Source organism: Bombina bombina, chromosome 1, assembly GCF_027579735.1.
Source record: "Bombina bombina isolate aBomBom1 chromosome 1, aBomBom1.pri, whole genome shotgun sequence".
Classification (NCBI taxonomy): Eukaryota; Metazoa; Chordata; class Amphibia; order Anura; family Bombinatoridae; genus Bombina; species Bombina bombina.
Genome location: NC_069499.1, coordinates 64,891,018 through 64,908,233, shown reverse-complemented (window position 1 = coordinate 64,908,233; position 17,216 = coordinate 64,891,018). Strand labels below are relative to the sequence as shown.

At 37.1% G+C, this 17,216-nt stretch overlaps 1 protein-coding gene across 1 annotated transcript in view; it reads left to right on the top strand.

Annotated features, from left to right (window-relative positions):
* Positions 1 to 17,216, top strand: part of AMN (amnion associated transmembrane protein) — a 156,440-nt gene that overhangs the window by 113,238 nt on the left and 25,986 nt on the right. Inside the window, exons 10-12 of the mRNA XM_053706927.1 lie at positions 1,273 to 1,459; positions 4,557 to 4,728; positions 14,636 to 14,756. Coding sequence (XP_053562902.1) covers positions 1,273 to 1,459; positions 4,557 to 4,728; positions 14,636 to 14,756 — 480 coding nt within the window. The remainder of the gene's footprint in view (positions 1 to 1,272; positions 1,460 to 4,556; positions 4,729 to 14,635; positions 14,757 to 17,216) is intronic.

Below are 17,216 nucleotides of genomic sequence, written 5' to 3'. Positions count from 1 at the left end.
TAACCCAGATGTAATGTTATAGAAATAGGGGTAGGTGGGTGTTTTGGCACATTTATTTTTTGTGTGCAAATTTTCACTTCCATCGAATATTAAATGTAACATTCCAAAAATTAGAATATTAACATTTGAATGCTGATTCTAGTAGGCTTCAATGCAAGTTGATGGAATCAGTATTCAAATGTTACATTAGTTATTTGAATTTTAACATTTGTTCTATTGAAACATTGTTTAAGTATCAACAATACGGAGCAAATAAAACAACAAAATAAAGCAAACGTCTATGGAACTATAACAAAAAAACATAATATGATACTATCCTATCTCGTCTTCTAATTAATTATCCATTCAACTTGACACAAACATACTCAGCATTTATTTTAATATAAATTTGGCCTAAACTGGGTTACACGGGAGCTACAAACAATTTTGTGTCATGTTGCATCTGAAGAATTCTACTTATTGGCAGCTTCATAAATGGGTTCCTATGTTAGGAGTTATGAGACCGTGAGGCACGTGCACCTTACCGTATAAGGAATGTCTATGGTTAAACAGAGTTTTTATTTTTAAAAATTAAAAAAAAAAGGTTTATTTATAGTAAAATGCTTTGAAAATAATCCATAAATCATTTAGCATTATGAAACGCGAGAGCTGTAAATAGAACTTAAAGGGATATGAAACCCCAAATTTTTCTTTCATGATTCAGATAGAACATGCCATTTTACACAACATTCTAATTCACTTCTATTATCAAATTTTCTTTGTTCCTTTGGCAGGTACATAAGCTCAGGAGCGTGCACGTGTCTGGATCACTATATAGCAGCAGTTTCACAAGAATGTTATCCAACTTCAAGCGCACTAGATGACAGCACTATTTTGTATTTTGTAGTGCCCCAGATACCTACCTAAATATCTCTTCAACACAGTATACCATGGGAATGGCGTAAATATGACAAAAGTAGTAAAATGTAAACTTTTTTTTAAATTGTATTCTCTGTCCGAATAACAAAAGAACATTTTTGGGTTTCATATCCCTTTAACTCAAGGCAACTTTACCTCTTGCAGGAAAGGAAATACAGAGGAAGAAATGGAGGAGCTAGGAAGTTGTTTTTCATATGGAATGAGAAGGTCATTTCCTTTAATATTAGTCACAGTATCCCAGCTCCTCACCCATAAAAATAACTGATGTGAGCGCATAGGGCATAAAATACTGCCTGGTCATTAAAATGCAAACTGGTTTTTTTTTTTGTCTTTTTGTTTTTAAAAAAAAAACAGCCAACATACTCTGGAGTTAAACTAGCAATCTCCAAGGTGCAGAGGCCGCAGAGCCCCCTGGGAATTCTTCCAGTAGAATCAGCTTCAGAAATACAGATTGTGTTAATAGATGACAAGAGTGGATCACAGACAGGAAGTGATGCGCAACAGCTGGCCTATGACATCATGTCTGATATAGACAGCAATGGTAATCATTTGTTTAATTTCAGGATGTCATTAATGCTTTTAATAAGCTTCTGTTCTGTAATCTCAATTGTTTTTATAAATACAGTATATATGTTATATATAGAGAAGAATCAATATGCTTTGTGAAATCTAGTTCTGTCCTTCTCTGTTATCTTTCAGTTTTTCCACATCTGGGCACTTTTGCTAAATTATTAAGTAGAACTTCTTGTAATGGAGACTCATCTGCCAAGTTTTCTGGCATATACTGTATGTCAAAGGCCTTGGCTCGAGTGCTAACGACGGCTCAGAGCTGTCGCTAGCACTCAACCACCTTTTGAGCAATCTGGGGGCTCCCACCGACTCCCACCCCATCGATCAGGCCTGTATAGTGACAGGCATCGCCGGGGCTTCCCGTTACTGAGGACACACTCATTTGAAATAGCAAGTGTGCTGCTTTGAACTAAGGGGTCTCAAGCTATATATTGTGTGGCAACATTGGGGATCCCCTCCCCCCTGATGTTCCATATGCTTATGTGGGCATGTGACCCCTCATTTGAAAGAGAGGCCTCTCATCTTTCATAATAGAGATCACTTGCCCCTTTTTAGTGCATCTTTTGGGGTTCAAGGGTCTGTTTTATAGCCTAGAGGATTGTAAGAGGCAAGACACCTCACTGTCACATGATAATGGGTCTTTCATGTGAGTGGTATTGTGTTTGTGTTATATGCTGTCATTAGGGGATGGAGCTCCTTTGGGGCCAATGCCCCCATACAGTAAATACTTTAGGTAGATGATTGCCATTTTTATGCCAATCACTTACTAGTGAAAGAGGTACAAAAACCCCAAACCATATAGAAGGTGTTGCCTTTTTTATACTAAGGTCTTATACCCCTTTGTGTTTTATGGGGGGGAAATTGGGGCTCTTAAAGTGTCCCCTCCCCTCCTCAAACACTGTACTGGTGTATACTTGGGGCAGGTGATTACCATCATGAGCACTAGGCATGTGACTTTGCCGAATGTGGAAGAAAATGGCCGCTCATGGTATTTCAGCTATTTTCAGAGCCAGATTTATTTTTGTAAAAGTGCAACACACTGGAATCTGGATTTACACAGATCTTACTGTGTTGCACTTTTACAAAAAGAAATCTGGCTCTAAAAACAGAAGAATGCCCAGAGTGTTCACTTTCTTCTGAATTCTGCAGCTAATGAATCTGCCGAATGCACATGCCTAGTGCTCACCTGAAAATTACAGGGGTTTGAACCCTCATTTAAAAGACAGAATTTGCCCATGGTGATGTCACACTGCCTGCCAGGATGGGGCATCCATGGGGGGGAAGACTTCAGTCTCCTTCCCCCAGCTGCAGTGCAGTGGGTCCCCAAAATCCGGATCGAAAGGGGGTCCCAGGATGACGACACATGAGCAGATTAGTTGTGCTTGACAATAATGAGTCATCACACACATCTTTGAGCTTATATTGTTTACAAATAGCAACGTTACCCTTATTTAGTTTCAAATAGCTGATTGTGATTATACAGAAAATGTCAGTAATGCAGTATTAGCTATAGAAAAGTTTTGTAAACAGGAGCCAGCAGCAGAAATCTATGTCCTGGTGGGTTGCGAGAAAGCCCCTCCTTTTTATGAAGTTGCGCCTCCAGTTGTTTGAATACAATTGATGCTTATCAGCTACTTGTTTATGTATATTGTAACTTTAAAAATTTATTTTATTAAAATTACTGTTTTGAATCTAGTAATCTTAAAGGGACATTCCAGCCAAATTTGGAATCCACATGAATGAATTTCAGTTTTTAACAGAAGCATTTTTGTCACATACATATATTATAATAAAAGCTATTGTTGTTTCTAAAGTATATTTAAGTTTGCACCGTGCACTAGCATTTTAATCACAGTACTTGTACCGTCTGGTAATGACTCAATTTGTTAATTGACCAATATGAAAAAGCCCCACTGAAGCTATGAGCAGCTGCAGTATGTGAAATGCTGGTGCACTGATAATATCTAGCTATGCTTCACATGAAGGTGAAGAGAAAAATGTTAACACTAAAACAGTGATAACTTTAGCTTGAAGCATTTTTGCCAAAACATGTATATTGCAATGTGTTTCTAGTCAAAGATGTAATTCATATATGTGCATTTAAGTTTTCACCGCAATGTCCCTATATTTCACTGTCTGTTTCTAGTTTTCCATGTGCAATTTCAGGAGTAATATGGTAAACTACATATAATGTACACAGAGGCGTAACTAGAAACCACAGGGCTCAGGTGCAAGAATCTAAGAAGGTGAATCTAAGAAAGTGAATTTGCTACATATCTTTTTTTTTTTTTTTTAAACATTTAACCCAGAAAAAAAAATGTGAATCAGATTACGTCTGCAAAAGGAGGTACCCTGTGCCCACAGTCTGTGAGATGGTCTGACCCCCTATTACTGTATATAGTGACACTGTTTAACCCACCAGTACTGTATATAGTGAGTCAGTGACACAGTCTGTAATCTGCCGGTGAGATGGTTAGCCTGACCCTACCCGTCCCAGTACTTTATAAAGTGACCACAGTAGTCTGTGAGATGGTCTGACCCCCTATTACTGTATATAGTGACACTGTTTAACCCCCCAATACGGTATATAGTGAGTCAGTGACACAGTCTGTAATCTGCCAGTGAGATGGCTGGCCTGACCCTACCCGCCCCAGTACTTTATAAAGTGACCACAGTAGTCTGTGACATAGTCCAGCCCCCCATACTGTATATAGTGGTACTGTATAGTGACCCTGTTTACCCCCTCCCCCGTGCTGTAGTAACAAGGTCTGTAATTTGCTGGTTCCACAAACATACACACACATACATGCATAAATACACACACAGTCACATACATACATACATACACACATACACCCACATAAACACCAATGGGTTAAACAGAAAGACTAACCCCTGTAGTCAGAGACACTAGTGAAGCATCATGTCACACTCACATTATATCATTGCAGGCAGTGGCAGGTCAACGTTTTTCATTCTAAAAAAAAAATTGCGACCTCTGCACCCCCTGTAGTTTCGCCCCTGAATGTACAACATTTTAATGGTATTGTTGTTTTTCCCCATTACAGGCAAATCATTTGGCATCATGAAAGGGACAGTACACATAGCCACTGGCAGTACATCCAGTGCCCAGCAAGGTCACATGACTGCAGGATATATAGCTGGGCTCGTCCTGGGTATATTTATTTGCATTGCGTTGGTGGGGCTCACCTTTTTCCTCTACAGAGCGGGTAAATTAAGGTAAATTAAAGTTCTATGTTTATGTTAATGAATAGAGAGAGAAGGGTGATAGTACTGCAGAACTGAATTGATTTGTTTGTGTGGTTTTAACCATTTCTCCAAACATAGGAAAGGCCTTTCTGCAGACAGGAAAGACTTCAAAAGTTTGAATGTAAAAAAATCCTAAACACAAGAATGGGGCGCTCCCTGCAAATATAAAAATATGTACAGGTATGAGACAACAACAATGTATATAAAAAAGTGCAAAAGAATAAAAAGTCCACCAAACTATTTTTTCAGGTGGCATAAGCGTTCCTCATACACCACTCAGACTCAGCTGCTCTCTTCTCTTTTCACAAAGTCACAAAAAATCTAAAAGTCTAAAAAAACATCCAAGCAAAAAAGAGGTGTTGCATATGTGCATCAATCACAGGATAAACAAAAATCAAACACAGCAAACAGGGTACTCACATTCGGTTAAGGCACCCTGATGTGCTCGTGCTGCATGATTATAGCAACCCTGCTTGCTAATCTCCGGGGGGCTGGAACACAGAAATCTCAGCTGCTACAACCAATTTCACAGACGCTGGAACTCTCAAGTAAATCTGTATATAAAAACAATGTCAATTTATTAAAACCAACATAAAATTCTAAAATCAACGGATCATGTAGTAAAAGGGGGGACATTCCTCTAATTATATATACAACGCGTTTCTCACCACATTTGAACTGCGTTTGAATGTGCTGAGAAACGTGTTGCATATATAATTAAACTAAATATAGCCACCAATCAGCAAGCGCTACCCAGATGCTGTACCAAAAATGGGCCGGCTCTAAAGCTTACATTCTTGCTTTTTCAACTAAAGATACCAAGAGAATGAATAAAATTTGATAATAGGAGTAAACTAGAAAGTAGCTTAAAATTGCCTGATCTATCTGAATCATGAAAGTTTAATTTTGACAAGGCTATCCCTTTAAGCTGTCATGAAGACCCCCTTAATGAATACTGGACGACCCAAAACTTATAATTTTTTTATTTTTTTGGTCTGTGCACATGAAATGGCTATTGAGATGATCCAGTCTGCTACCACAGATTTGGTCACCAGCAGCAGAACTCTCATTCAGTCCCTTGTATAAATCACTGTGAAGCAGAGACAGTGAATTATCCCACAGTTAGCTGCAGCTGTATTCATTTCCATTTAAGTGTAAAATGTAAAAACTCAACACGTTTAGATCCTTTAATTTATATTTTATTATATCGTTTCATGCGACAACACTGAAGAAATGACACTTTGCTACAATGTAAAATAGTGAGTGTACAGCCTGTATAACAGTGTAAATTTGCTGTCCCCTCAAAATAACTTGAGCTTTCTTGTGCATCATCTTTAGAAGAGGCTTCCTTCTGGGATTATAGTCATGCAGACCAATTTGATGCAGTGTGCCGCGTATGGTCTGAGCACCGACAGGCTGACCCCTCGACCCTTAAACCTCTGCAGCAATGCTGGCAGCACTCATACGTCTATTTCCCAAAGACAACCTCTGGATATGACACGGAGCACGTGCACTCAACTTCTTGACCATGGCGAGGCCTGTTCTGAGTGGAACCTGTCCTGTGAAAACGCTGTATGGTCTAGCCCACCTTGCTGCAGCTCAGTTTCAGGGTCTTGGCAATCTTCTTATAGCCTAGGCCATCTTTATGTAGAACAACAATTCTTTTATTTCAGATCCTCAGAGAGTTCTTTGCCATGAGGTGCCATGTTGAACTTCCAGTGACCAGTATGAGAGAGTGTGAGAGCGATAACACTAAATTTAACACACCTGCTCCCCATTCACACCTGAGACCTTGTAACACTAACGAGTCACATGACATCGGGGAGGGAAAATGCACACTCACTACTTTACATTGTAGCAAAGTGTCATTTTTTCAGTGTTTTCACACGAAAAGATATAATAAAATATTTACAAAAATGTGAGGGGTGTACTAACTTTTGTGGGATACTGTATGTACATTGGAGCCCTTTGCAGTCAAATACCTGTAAACATGAATTTTTATTCACTATTAATATTAAAAAATGTGTTTAATTGTGTATGTTATATAAATATTTTACATTGCAATGTTCTTCACATACGGGTATATGTTCTATATATTTTTAAATATATATTTCTATATATCTGTATATATCTACTGTATATCTATATATTATCATTATATATACATATAAATATTTTTTTTTTTTTATTAAAAAATCATCAGACATATATAGAAATAAATAGAACATATTCTTCTATGTGAAGAACATTGGAATGTGAAATATTAATAATTCATGTTGGGTATGGCGCACTTTAATAAACGTGATCGGGTTGACACATGAGTACGGGTGTTAGTTTTTTTTCTGTTTTCATGCTCCATTAAAGTCTATAGGAGAAGTTAACGCGGTCGCAATTTTCTATATTGCATGTTGGGTTTACGCTCGCATGCAAACTTTTTATTTTCAACTTGAGCGCAATCCGACGTGCACAAAAAGCCTCCGTCAAGCTTAGTTTACTCTAGAGCGGGAACACTAAATTGTGCTCCACACATAATCTAGCCCTAAATCGCAAAAGGAATATTGATTTGAAAACCAACATAAACTTAATCATGTGCTCACAATGACATAATAAAAAAATATATAAGTAAATGATAAAAAATAAATAGTACAAAACAATATGTAAAAATGTTAGTCCATGATATAAGAAGATAATATAATAGTCCGTAATAACAATTATATTCAATTATTTCATTTGCAGTCGGCTTCAGTGACGATTATGTTTATACTAAAATATAATAGTATACCCAGTGCTATGCACAATAATAAGCTATGGCTGGGTGTTCCTCCAACTTAAAGATATTCACTAGAAATGAGTCTCGACTCCAGGGGTGGTTGAGTAGCTTGACAGCAACCAAAATTAGCGCTCTTGGAACAGTGTACTCCCTATGTCAACAGGTTGTTTAATTTCTAAGTGATTTACATTTTTTAATTATTAATTTTTTTATGGTTTGATTCAAATTGATTATAATCTTTTAGCAATTTATAATTGTATTGATGTCAATGTGTGCATATCTGTAGTGTATGTTGGTTACTGAATAGATATCTATGTTGGACTTATAGGGACACTGAGTTTTTAAGATTTGGTAACTACATCAATTTTAGTTTGAGGTTAGGGAACTTTTTCACTCAGTATGTATTGCTAGGAAAATATCAATTAAACATAGTTTTGTCTGGAGAGGATATGTGAGGAAGAGGAGTATTAAACAGAAACTTTATTTAAAAGGACATAAACATACAAACAGGAAATGATTTGATGTGTAAAGCATTTTATTATTGCCCAATTGCTTGCATAAAACTATGGTGGTCGATTTAAATCTTTCAGATTGTGTTTATTATATGTTTTACGGTTCCTGGTCCACCTGTTTTTCGTCATCAAATCTATCACAATTCGAACAATAACATCATTAACATATTTGAAAAAGATTTTTATCAGATTAGAGCAGATATTGGAAAAATCACCCATACAATGCCAGAACAGCATTGCGTTTGGTAATCACAATCCACCCAATCAAAAGTTATCAACTAAATATCAACAACAAAATGGAAACATTGAGTTCAACAGCCAAAGGCACTTGATAGATGCTGAAAATCCCCAGAGATAGACAGTTGCTAACAGCAGGGACAGCCTTTTTTGATGACAATAGATTTGTGCCAAATGACAAATTTTATTGAATACGTCATCATCATTAATATGCTAATGTAAACACATGAATAAACCGTATCTGCAATATATTGACAGTTGTGAAATCAATATCAGTTTTCTCCATGGAAAATTCTGCCAACTGAGTGGCATTATGAAGTAGCTGGGTAGCAGTGTAAAACTTTAAAATATTATAACATATTCTGTTATTTATAACAGTTACTTAAATGGTTTCAGCTGCCTTGGGACCATCAGTGCACCGTGGGTGAGTGGAGGATCTACTGTGTGTTTAACAAATTTGTGATGGTTAAATACACAGTAATGCGGGGTTGATAGTCGGGAAATTACATGCTCTACCGGATTACAGCATGTCATTTTTGGACTATAATGGTTTTCCAAGCTATCCAAATCACAAATTAGTTGTATAATTTAACATAAATTTAATGATAATTCGAGCAACAAACATTGAAAACATTTTAGATTAGCTAATTGTATCTTCTATTTTAGCCCAGTGGTCAGTAAAATCAGTTGTGTGGTGTGCCCACTAAATGGGTTAAGGGTAGCAATACCAGACATCCCAACTCTCCCTGAAGTTCAGGGAGTCTCCCTGATTGTAATAGCGGATCCCTGATGCCAGCAAATGGAATGCAATCTCCCTGAAACTCCAAGTACCATGATCCAATGTGGCCCAAATCCGGAAAAGTGTTTCTTTAAGGAATGCCTTTAGTTCCTGGGACGTTATAGAACCCTCAAAGCATGCATCAGTAACCAAAAAAGCCCCCACTGATTTTAATAAAATAAAACACAAATACTACCTTATTTACTGCACGTAATTAAACTTTGTATTCTAAAATATTTAAGCATTCAACACGTGTAGGATCACTGGAAAATAGGTTTGTTGTATGTGGTTGTGCAATAAAGCTACTTTTTTTAAATGTGACTTTAGTGGGAAGCTACTTTAATGATAAGACTGTATCTTACTTAGGGTTTAAAGGTGTCCAATATATAACTGGGAGGGAGGGGGGCGGCGCAGTAGCGGGAGAAGTCACCTCCCTGAAATGAGTTTTTGCAGGTTGGGATGTCTGCAATACAAACGCATAACATCAGTAAATGACACTCATTTTAATGCTAGGAGCCATGCACACATGCTAGTGATGTTGTTAATGTTTGTGATTGGCTGTGGAGAAGATAAGGTGTAAATCACCATTTTAGGTTTGTGAGGTTGTTTTGTTCGGTGTATCGATTCCTGTATTTGTTTATTGACAGTCATTTTCGTTTGTTAACGCAGCTTTTGTAAGGAGGAGACTGTATCTTACTTAGGGTTTAAAGGTGTCCAATATATAACTGGGAGGGAGGGGGGCGGCGCAGTAGCGGGAGAAGTCACCTCCCTGAAATTAGTTTTTGCAGGTTGGGATGTCTGCAATACAAACGCATAACATCAGTAAATGACACTCATTTTAATGCTAGGAGCCATGCACACATGCTAGTGATGTTGTTAATGTTTGTGATTGGCTGTGGAGAAGATAAGGTGTAAATCACCATTTTAGGTTTGTGAGGTTGTTTTGTTCGGTGTATCGATTCCTGTATTTGTTTATTGACAGTCATTTTCGTTTGTTAACGCAGCTTTTGTAAGGAGATAAATGACCTAGGTCACCAGAGGGCGCTCACTATACACAACATATGAGTAAAAAATGAACAGTTGTTAACCTAAACAACTAACTACAACAATGTCTAAAACACAATTGAACAACAGATCAGAAATTACAGTCACTATTGATATAATGAAAAGTGGAACCTCATTAAATGGCGTTGAATTCAATGTCCATAATTGGTTGGCTTGGTTTCGGATATAAAGTCCTTGGAATCCTGGAAGTCTCAATTGGTCCCAAGGATAGAGACACTTTCTCGCGGCTGCACTCTCCACAACGATCCCGGAATGGAAAACGTGTTTGCTAGAAAGATGGTGGAAAAAAGGAAGAGAGGCGCACAAATGTGTGTATCAATCGGTACAATTCGGCAAAACTCCAAATTTTGTATGCACAGGGTACTCACACTTTGGCACAGCACACCAGTGTGCTTGTGGAAGCGGGCTGGCACTCAGAGCTGACCAGCTGGCTCTCTCCGGCACTTTCTTGGAAACAGTGGCTGTCCTGTATGCTAGACTGTCTGGTAGTGGTGTGCTTGTATTCAAACTCCAGGCTCAAGTTGTATTAAAATGAATTAAAAACTTTTATTGCACAGGGTTAACAAGCACATATGAAATAGGTACAAGTAAAATATTGCTACGCGTTTCTCGGCCCTCCTGGCCGTTTCATCAGGCATATCAACTACATTAAAATCTCGGCTTTTTATTGCCGCCACTACCAAACAGTTTCTAACAAACCCTCCCCTTTTTGTTCCCATTGGGTATTTAGAGATGAGCCTAACATTGCTAGTACATTTGAAAACGGATGCTAACTAAATAGTGTTTCAAAATATTAGAATCCATATCTCTTTCTAGCGAACACACTCATTTTTAGTAGCGAGTTGCAAATACAATTGTTATACAATAATAGTAACTTGATGTGGATACATGCTTTTGTATCGAATATCAACAATTTGGAAACGACAGATCGTCCCTTCGATAGGTTAACACACGGACCAATTGTAAGGCTCTGTTCTCAATGAATGTTTACACCCCCCTATTTGTTGTTTTGCATTGAAGCAATGCAATCGCCATTCTGTCAATCAAATTGATCCTCGTGATGTCAGCTTTACATCTTAACATAATATCTTTCTAGCGGACACACTAATCTTTAGTAGCAAATTGCAACTACAATCATTATACAATAATAGTAACTTGATGTTGTTACATACTTTTATATCGGGAATCCACTATTTAGAAACAAAAATTCGTCCCTTTAATAGGTGGAAAAAACGGACCAATTGTAAGGCTCTGTTCTCGATAAACATTTACCCACCCCTATTTGTGGTTTTGCATTGAAACAATGCAATCGCCATTCTGTCTATTAAATTGATCTTCGTAATTTCTGCTTTATATCTTAACATAATTTAGAAGAATAGTTGTTACATTTGACACTATGTTATTGGCTAATCTCGAGGTGGATAACCACCCCCATAGTGATGATGTGGGTACCCTTATTAACCTAATGGTGAATAAATACCAGAACTCGGCAAAAACATGTGTTAAGTGTCTATACAAGACTATAAATTGGCTATTATATTAATTATTCTAATATATTGGTGTCACTCTGTTAGCTCTAGAGCGAAAAAAAAAAAAAAAAAAAAAAAAAAAAAAAAAAAAAAATCCATGAAACATAGTGTATCTAGGCACTATGTCCATGAACATAATGGAGAAGCCTGTCCCTTTACTATAACACCTCTTGAAAGTATCCCTAGCTCCCACAGATACAACAGATTTACAAAACTTCGCCAAAGGGAGACCTATTGGATTTTTAGATTTGGTTCCCTCTTTCCTAACGGCCTTAATGAAGTAATAGACTCTGCTGCTTTTTAGTCAATTATCGATCCCCCATTTTTTATCAGCTAGACAGACCTAGATCTCTATGATGGGGTATCCACCATACCTATTCACGCCTTAGACCCGTTGCCACCTTTATGACCCATATATTAACTATACAACACGTATTGCACATAGACACATAGATCACTTTTCACTAGTCCCCCCTGAAATAGGACACATTCTCCAATAATCGTTATAAACAGGACCGTCTCAGCATTTGCCATTAATCCATTTTAATTAAACCATTATACTGTACACCACTAGAATTGTCACTATACATCAGAGCACAATAAGATTCCTCATAACCTCCAATCCACCACTGGCATGAGGTCATAGCACTTGCACCATGTTTCCACTTCTTCTAGACATTAGAAGGGACACTAGGGATTTAGAGAATATACACGCTAAAAATCCAGCAATCCCAATCTTTATATCTCAATACTATTGCTCACGCTACACTTGTACATGTTTATCACATTTTCACACCACCATCACACAGACTCTACTCGATCTTGTTTCTTGGTCAACAATATAGTCACACATAGAACAAATCATTTGCCTGATTACCATATATTACACATATTGTCACACTAGATCAATTGTAAGTTATTAAAGTATGCACTATCACTATGAATTTATAGTCACATTACACCCACTCATTCGCTCTAGAGCTAACAGAGTGACACCAATATATTAGAATAATTAATATAATAGCCAATTTATAGTCTTGTATAGACACTTAACACATGTTTTTGCTGAGTTCTGGTATTTATTCACCATTAGGTTAATAAGGGTACCCACATCATCACTATGGGGGTGGTTATCCACCTCGAGATTAGCCAATAACATAGTGTCAAATGTAACAACTATTCTTCTAAATTATGTTAAGATATAAAGCAGAAATTACGAAGATCAATTTAATAGACAGAATGGCGATTGCATTGTTTCAATGCAAAACCACAAATAGGGGTGGGTAAATGTTTATCGAGAACAGAGCCTTACAATTGGTCCGTTTTTTCCACCTATTAAAGGGACGAATTTTTGTTTCTAAATAGTGGATTCCCGATATAAAAGTATGTAACAACATCAAGTTACTATTATTGTATAATGATTGTAGTTGCAATTTGCTACTAAAGATTAGTGTGTCCGCTAGAAAGATATTATGTTAAGATGTAAAGCTGACATCACGAGGATCAATTTGATTGACAGAATGGCGATTGCATTGCTTCAATGCAAAACAACAAATAGGGGGGTGTAAACATTCATTGAGAACAGAGCCTTACAATTGGTCCGTGTGTTAACCTATCGAAGGGACGATCTGTCGTTTCCAAATTGTTGATATTCGATACAAAAGCATGTATCCACATCAAGTTACTATTATTGTATAACAATTGTATTTGCAACTCGCTACTAAAAATGAGTGTGTTCGCTAGAAAGAGATATGGATTCTAATATTTTGAAACACTATTTAGTTAGCATCCGTTTTCAAATGTACTAGCAATGTTAGGCTCATCTCTAAATACCCAATGGGAACAAAAAGGGGAGGGTTTGTTAGAAACTGTTTGGTAGTGGCGGCAATAAAAAGCCGAGATTTTAATGTAGTTGATATGCCTGATGAAACGGCCAGGAGGGCCGAGAAACGCGTAGCAATATTTTACTTGTACCTATTTCATATGTGCTTGTTAACCCTGTGCAATAAAAGTTTTTAATTCATTTTAATACAACTTGAGCCTGGAGTTTGAATACAAGCACACCACTACCAGACAGTCTAGCATACAGGACAGCCACTGTTTCCAAGAAAGTGCCGGAGAGAGCCAGCTGGTCAGCTCTGAGTGCCAGCCCGCTTCCACAAGCACACTGGTGTGCTGTGCCAAAGTGTGAGTACCCTGTGCATACAAAATTTGGAGTTTTGCCGAATTGTACCGATTGATACACACATTTGTGCGCCTCTCTTCCTTTTTTCCACCATTTTTGTAAGGAGATGAAGATCAAATCTAGTGGCAGTTATCAAGATCCCCTGTGTTTGAATTGAGAAGATTGTGATCACTTTAAAAAAAAAAACAACAGACAATCCTTGACAGCTCCTGCCCGCGCGTGATTGACTGTGCGTGGACAGGGGGCAGTGCACTGCAATCTTTAATTTGGGCAGTGGATTGCTGCCTGCCAGAGGAGAGCTGGGGCGGATAGGGGCGTATATATACGACCCTGTCCACCAAGAAATGATAAATCGAGCTCTATGTGTTTAGCCCCTGCAAAGATGTGGAGCAGCAATACACTACTGGTAGTTAGGTGAACACACCTGGTGAGCCATTGACAAGAGATAGCCACCAATCACCAATCTAGCCCCAGTAATACGTTGCTGCTCCTGAACCTGCCTATAGATATGCTTTTCAACAAAGGATACCATGAAGACAAAGCACATTAGATAAGAGAAGTAAATTGGAATGTTGTTTAAAATTACACACTCTGAATCATGAAAGTTTTATTTTGACTTCATGTCCCTTTAAGTTGTGTTGTGCTGAATGTGATTGGCCTGCTCGGGCCTGGTACAGTGAGTCCTTATACTGGGTTATTTGTGCATTTATAGTTAGACCTATAACACCGATCATATCTTCTTTGTTTATAAAGATTTGTATTTACTGACGTGGTCTTGTAACGTCTTTATGCTTTTGTCAGCTTTCCCTCTACCAGAAGTTTATCTTTTTGGCGTCGCAAATCTGAATCCGAAGATGAGCACAATGTTGAAAACAATGGATTTGATAATCCTATCTTTGCAGAAAACCTGCAGAACTGTCCTGTAAGTATTTCAGATTAAAATACATTTATAGAACTGCTGACTGTTTGGTTATTTTTAATTGCAGTCAATTACAATCTTACAGTTTATAAACTAACGTTAAAACAAGCAACTGAAGCCCAACAATTCTATCACAGAATTATAATAAATATTTTTTTTTTTTTTTTATAAAAACGATCTGAAGTCTCAAAAACTTTGCATTAAAGGGATATTAAACACTAAATAAATGCTAGATAGGAGGATGTGTTCAAAGCAAAGATTTTACTATAATCTCAAACCAATAATATCCCTTTAAAGCTACACTGTAGGTCAATAAAGGTTCATTATGGTCATTTTAATTATCGTATGTGTAATGCAGATTGGTGCAGCATGCTCAAACTGTAAATATATCATTATAATATTTAGAAAGAAAAATATCTCTTCTACAGTTAATTTAACCCCTTAGTGACAGACCACTTTTCATTCAATTTGTTGACCATCTGGGACCAAGGCTATTTTTGCATTTCTGTGGTGTTTGTGTTTAGCTGTAATTTTCCTCTTACTCATTTACTGTACCCACACATATTATATACTGTTTTTCTCACCATTAAATGGACTTTCTAAAGATACCATTATTTTCATCATATCTTATAATTTACTATAAAAGTTTTTATAAAATATGAGAAAAAATAGAAAAAAACGCACTTTTTCTAACTTTGACCCTCAAAATCTCTTACACATCTACAACCATCATAAAATACCAATTCTAAATAGTTTCTAAATTTTGTCTTGAGTTTAGAAATACCCAATGTTTACATGTTCTTTGCTTTTTTGCAAGTTATAGGGCAATAAGTACAAGTAGCACTTTGCTATTTCAAAACCATTTTTTTCAAAATTAGTAATAGTTACATTGTAACACCAATATCTGTCAGGAATCCCCGAATAACCCTTCAAATGTATATATTTTTTAAAAGAAGACAACCTAAGGTATTAAACTTGGGGTATTTTGACTTTTTTCATGCAACCATTTTACCACCAATCTATGCCAAAGTTTGGAGAAAAAAAATAAAAATTAGATTTTTTTACAAAATAGCAATTTAAGAATACATTTACTGATAATGTTAAGGGTTACTGCCAAATAACACCCTAATATGTCTTCAGCAGCATCTCCTGGGTACAGTGATACCACCCATGTATAGGTGTGTCGGGTTCTCTGGGGGCTAAAAGGCCTTATTTTTAGGAAGCGCATTCCAGTTTTTCAACTTGGAATTTTCACTTCTGTCATCATGCACCCACCCATGTCCTATTTGGGACATTTCTGAAGCCGGCCAATGAAATTTATCCCCATCAAACCATATATTTTTGAAAAGTAGACACCCTAGGGTATTTCAAATGGTGGTATTTTAACACTTTCCATGCACTAATTCAACCAGCAGTCTTTGTCAAACTTTTGGGTAGTCATTTTTTTGTGTTATTTTTCCACACACATTGTACTTTAGGCATGGATTCTCAGTTAATGTTATGTGTTACTGCCCCAAAAAAAAACCTCAATATGTGTTCAACAACATCTCCTGAGTACAGTGATACCACCCATGTATAGGTTTGTCGGGTTCTCTGGGGGCTAAAAGGCCTTATTTTTAGGAAGCGCATTCCAGTTTTTCAACTTGGAATTTTCACATCCCATGCACCCATGTCCTATTTGGGACATTTCTGAAGCCGGCCAATGTAATTTACCCCCCTCAAACCATATATTTTTGAAAAGTAGACATCCTAGGGTATTTCAAATGCTGGTATTTTAACACTTTCCATGCACTAATTCAACCACCAGTCTTTGTCAAAGTATTGGGCATTCATTTTTGTGTGTTATTTTTCACATACATTGTACTTTAGACATGGATTCACAGCTCCTGTTATGTGTTACTACCAAAGAAGACCCCAATATGTGGTCACCAACATCTTCTGAGTACAGTGATACCACCTATGCATAGGTTTGTTGGCTTGTTTGGGGGGTGTAATGCCAAATGTCTGCCATGTGTTTGTGATTTTTTTTCACAATTAACATATTTTCTTTGCCTATCGTCTTTTTTGGGGGTCTTTTAACATACCCCAATTTATTTGTTTTCCATGAATGTGCATATATTTGAAAAGTTGACACCCCAAGGTATTATATATGGAGTGCTTTGATGACTTTGATGCAACCGTTTTAGCCCAAAAAATTGGAGAAAGTGTATGGTGGTAATTTTTCAATTTTCATTTTTACACACACATTACTTTTAGACTATGATTTAGGAGAGACTGTTGTAAGTTATTGAAAAAAAACACCACAGGTTGTTTTTTGCAAGACCTCTTGAGTACACCTATGCCCGCCATGCATAGGTTTGTCAGGATTTTGGGAAGGTTCAGTTACAATTGTATGACTTGTAATTTGAGTTGAAATTGAGAATATTTCTTCTGATAGGCCTATCTTTAGTTTGGGGCCTATCG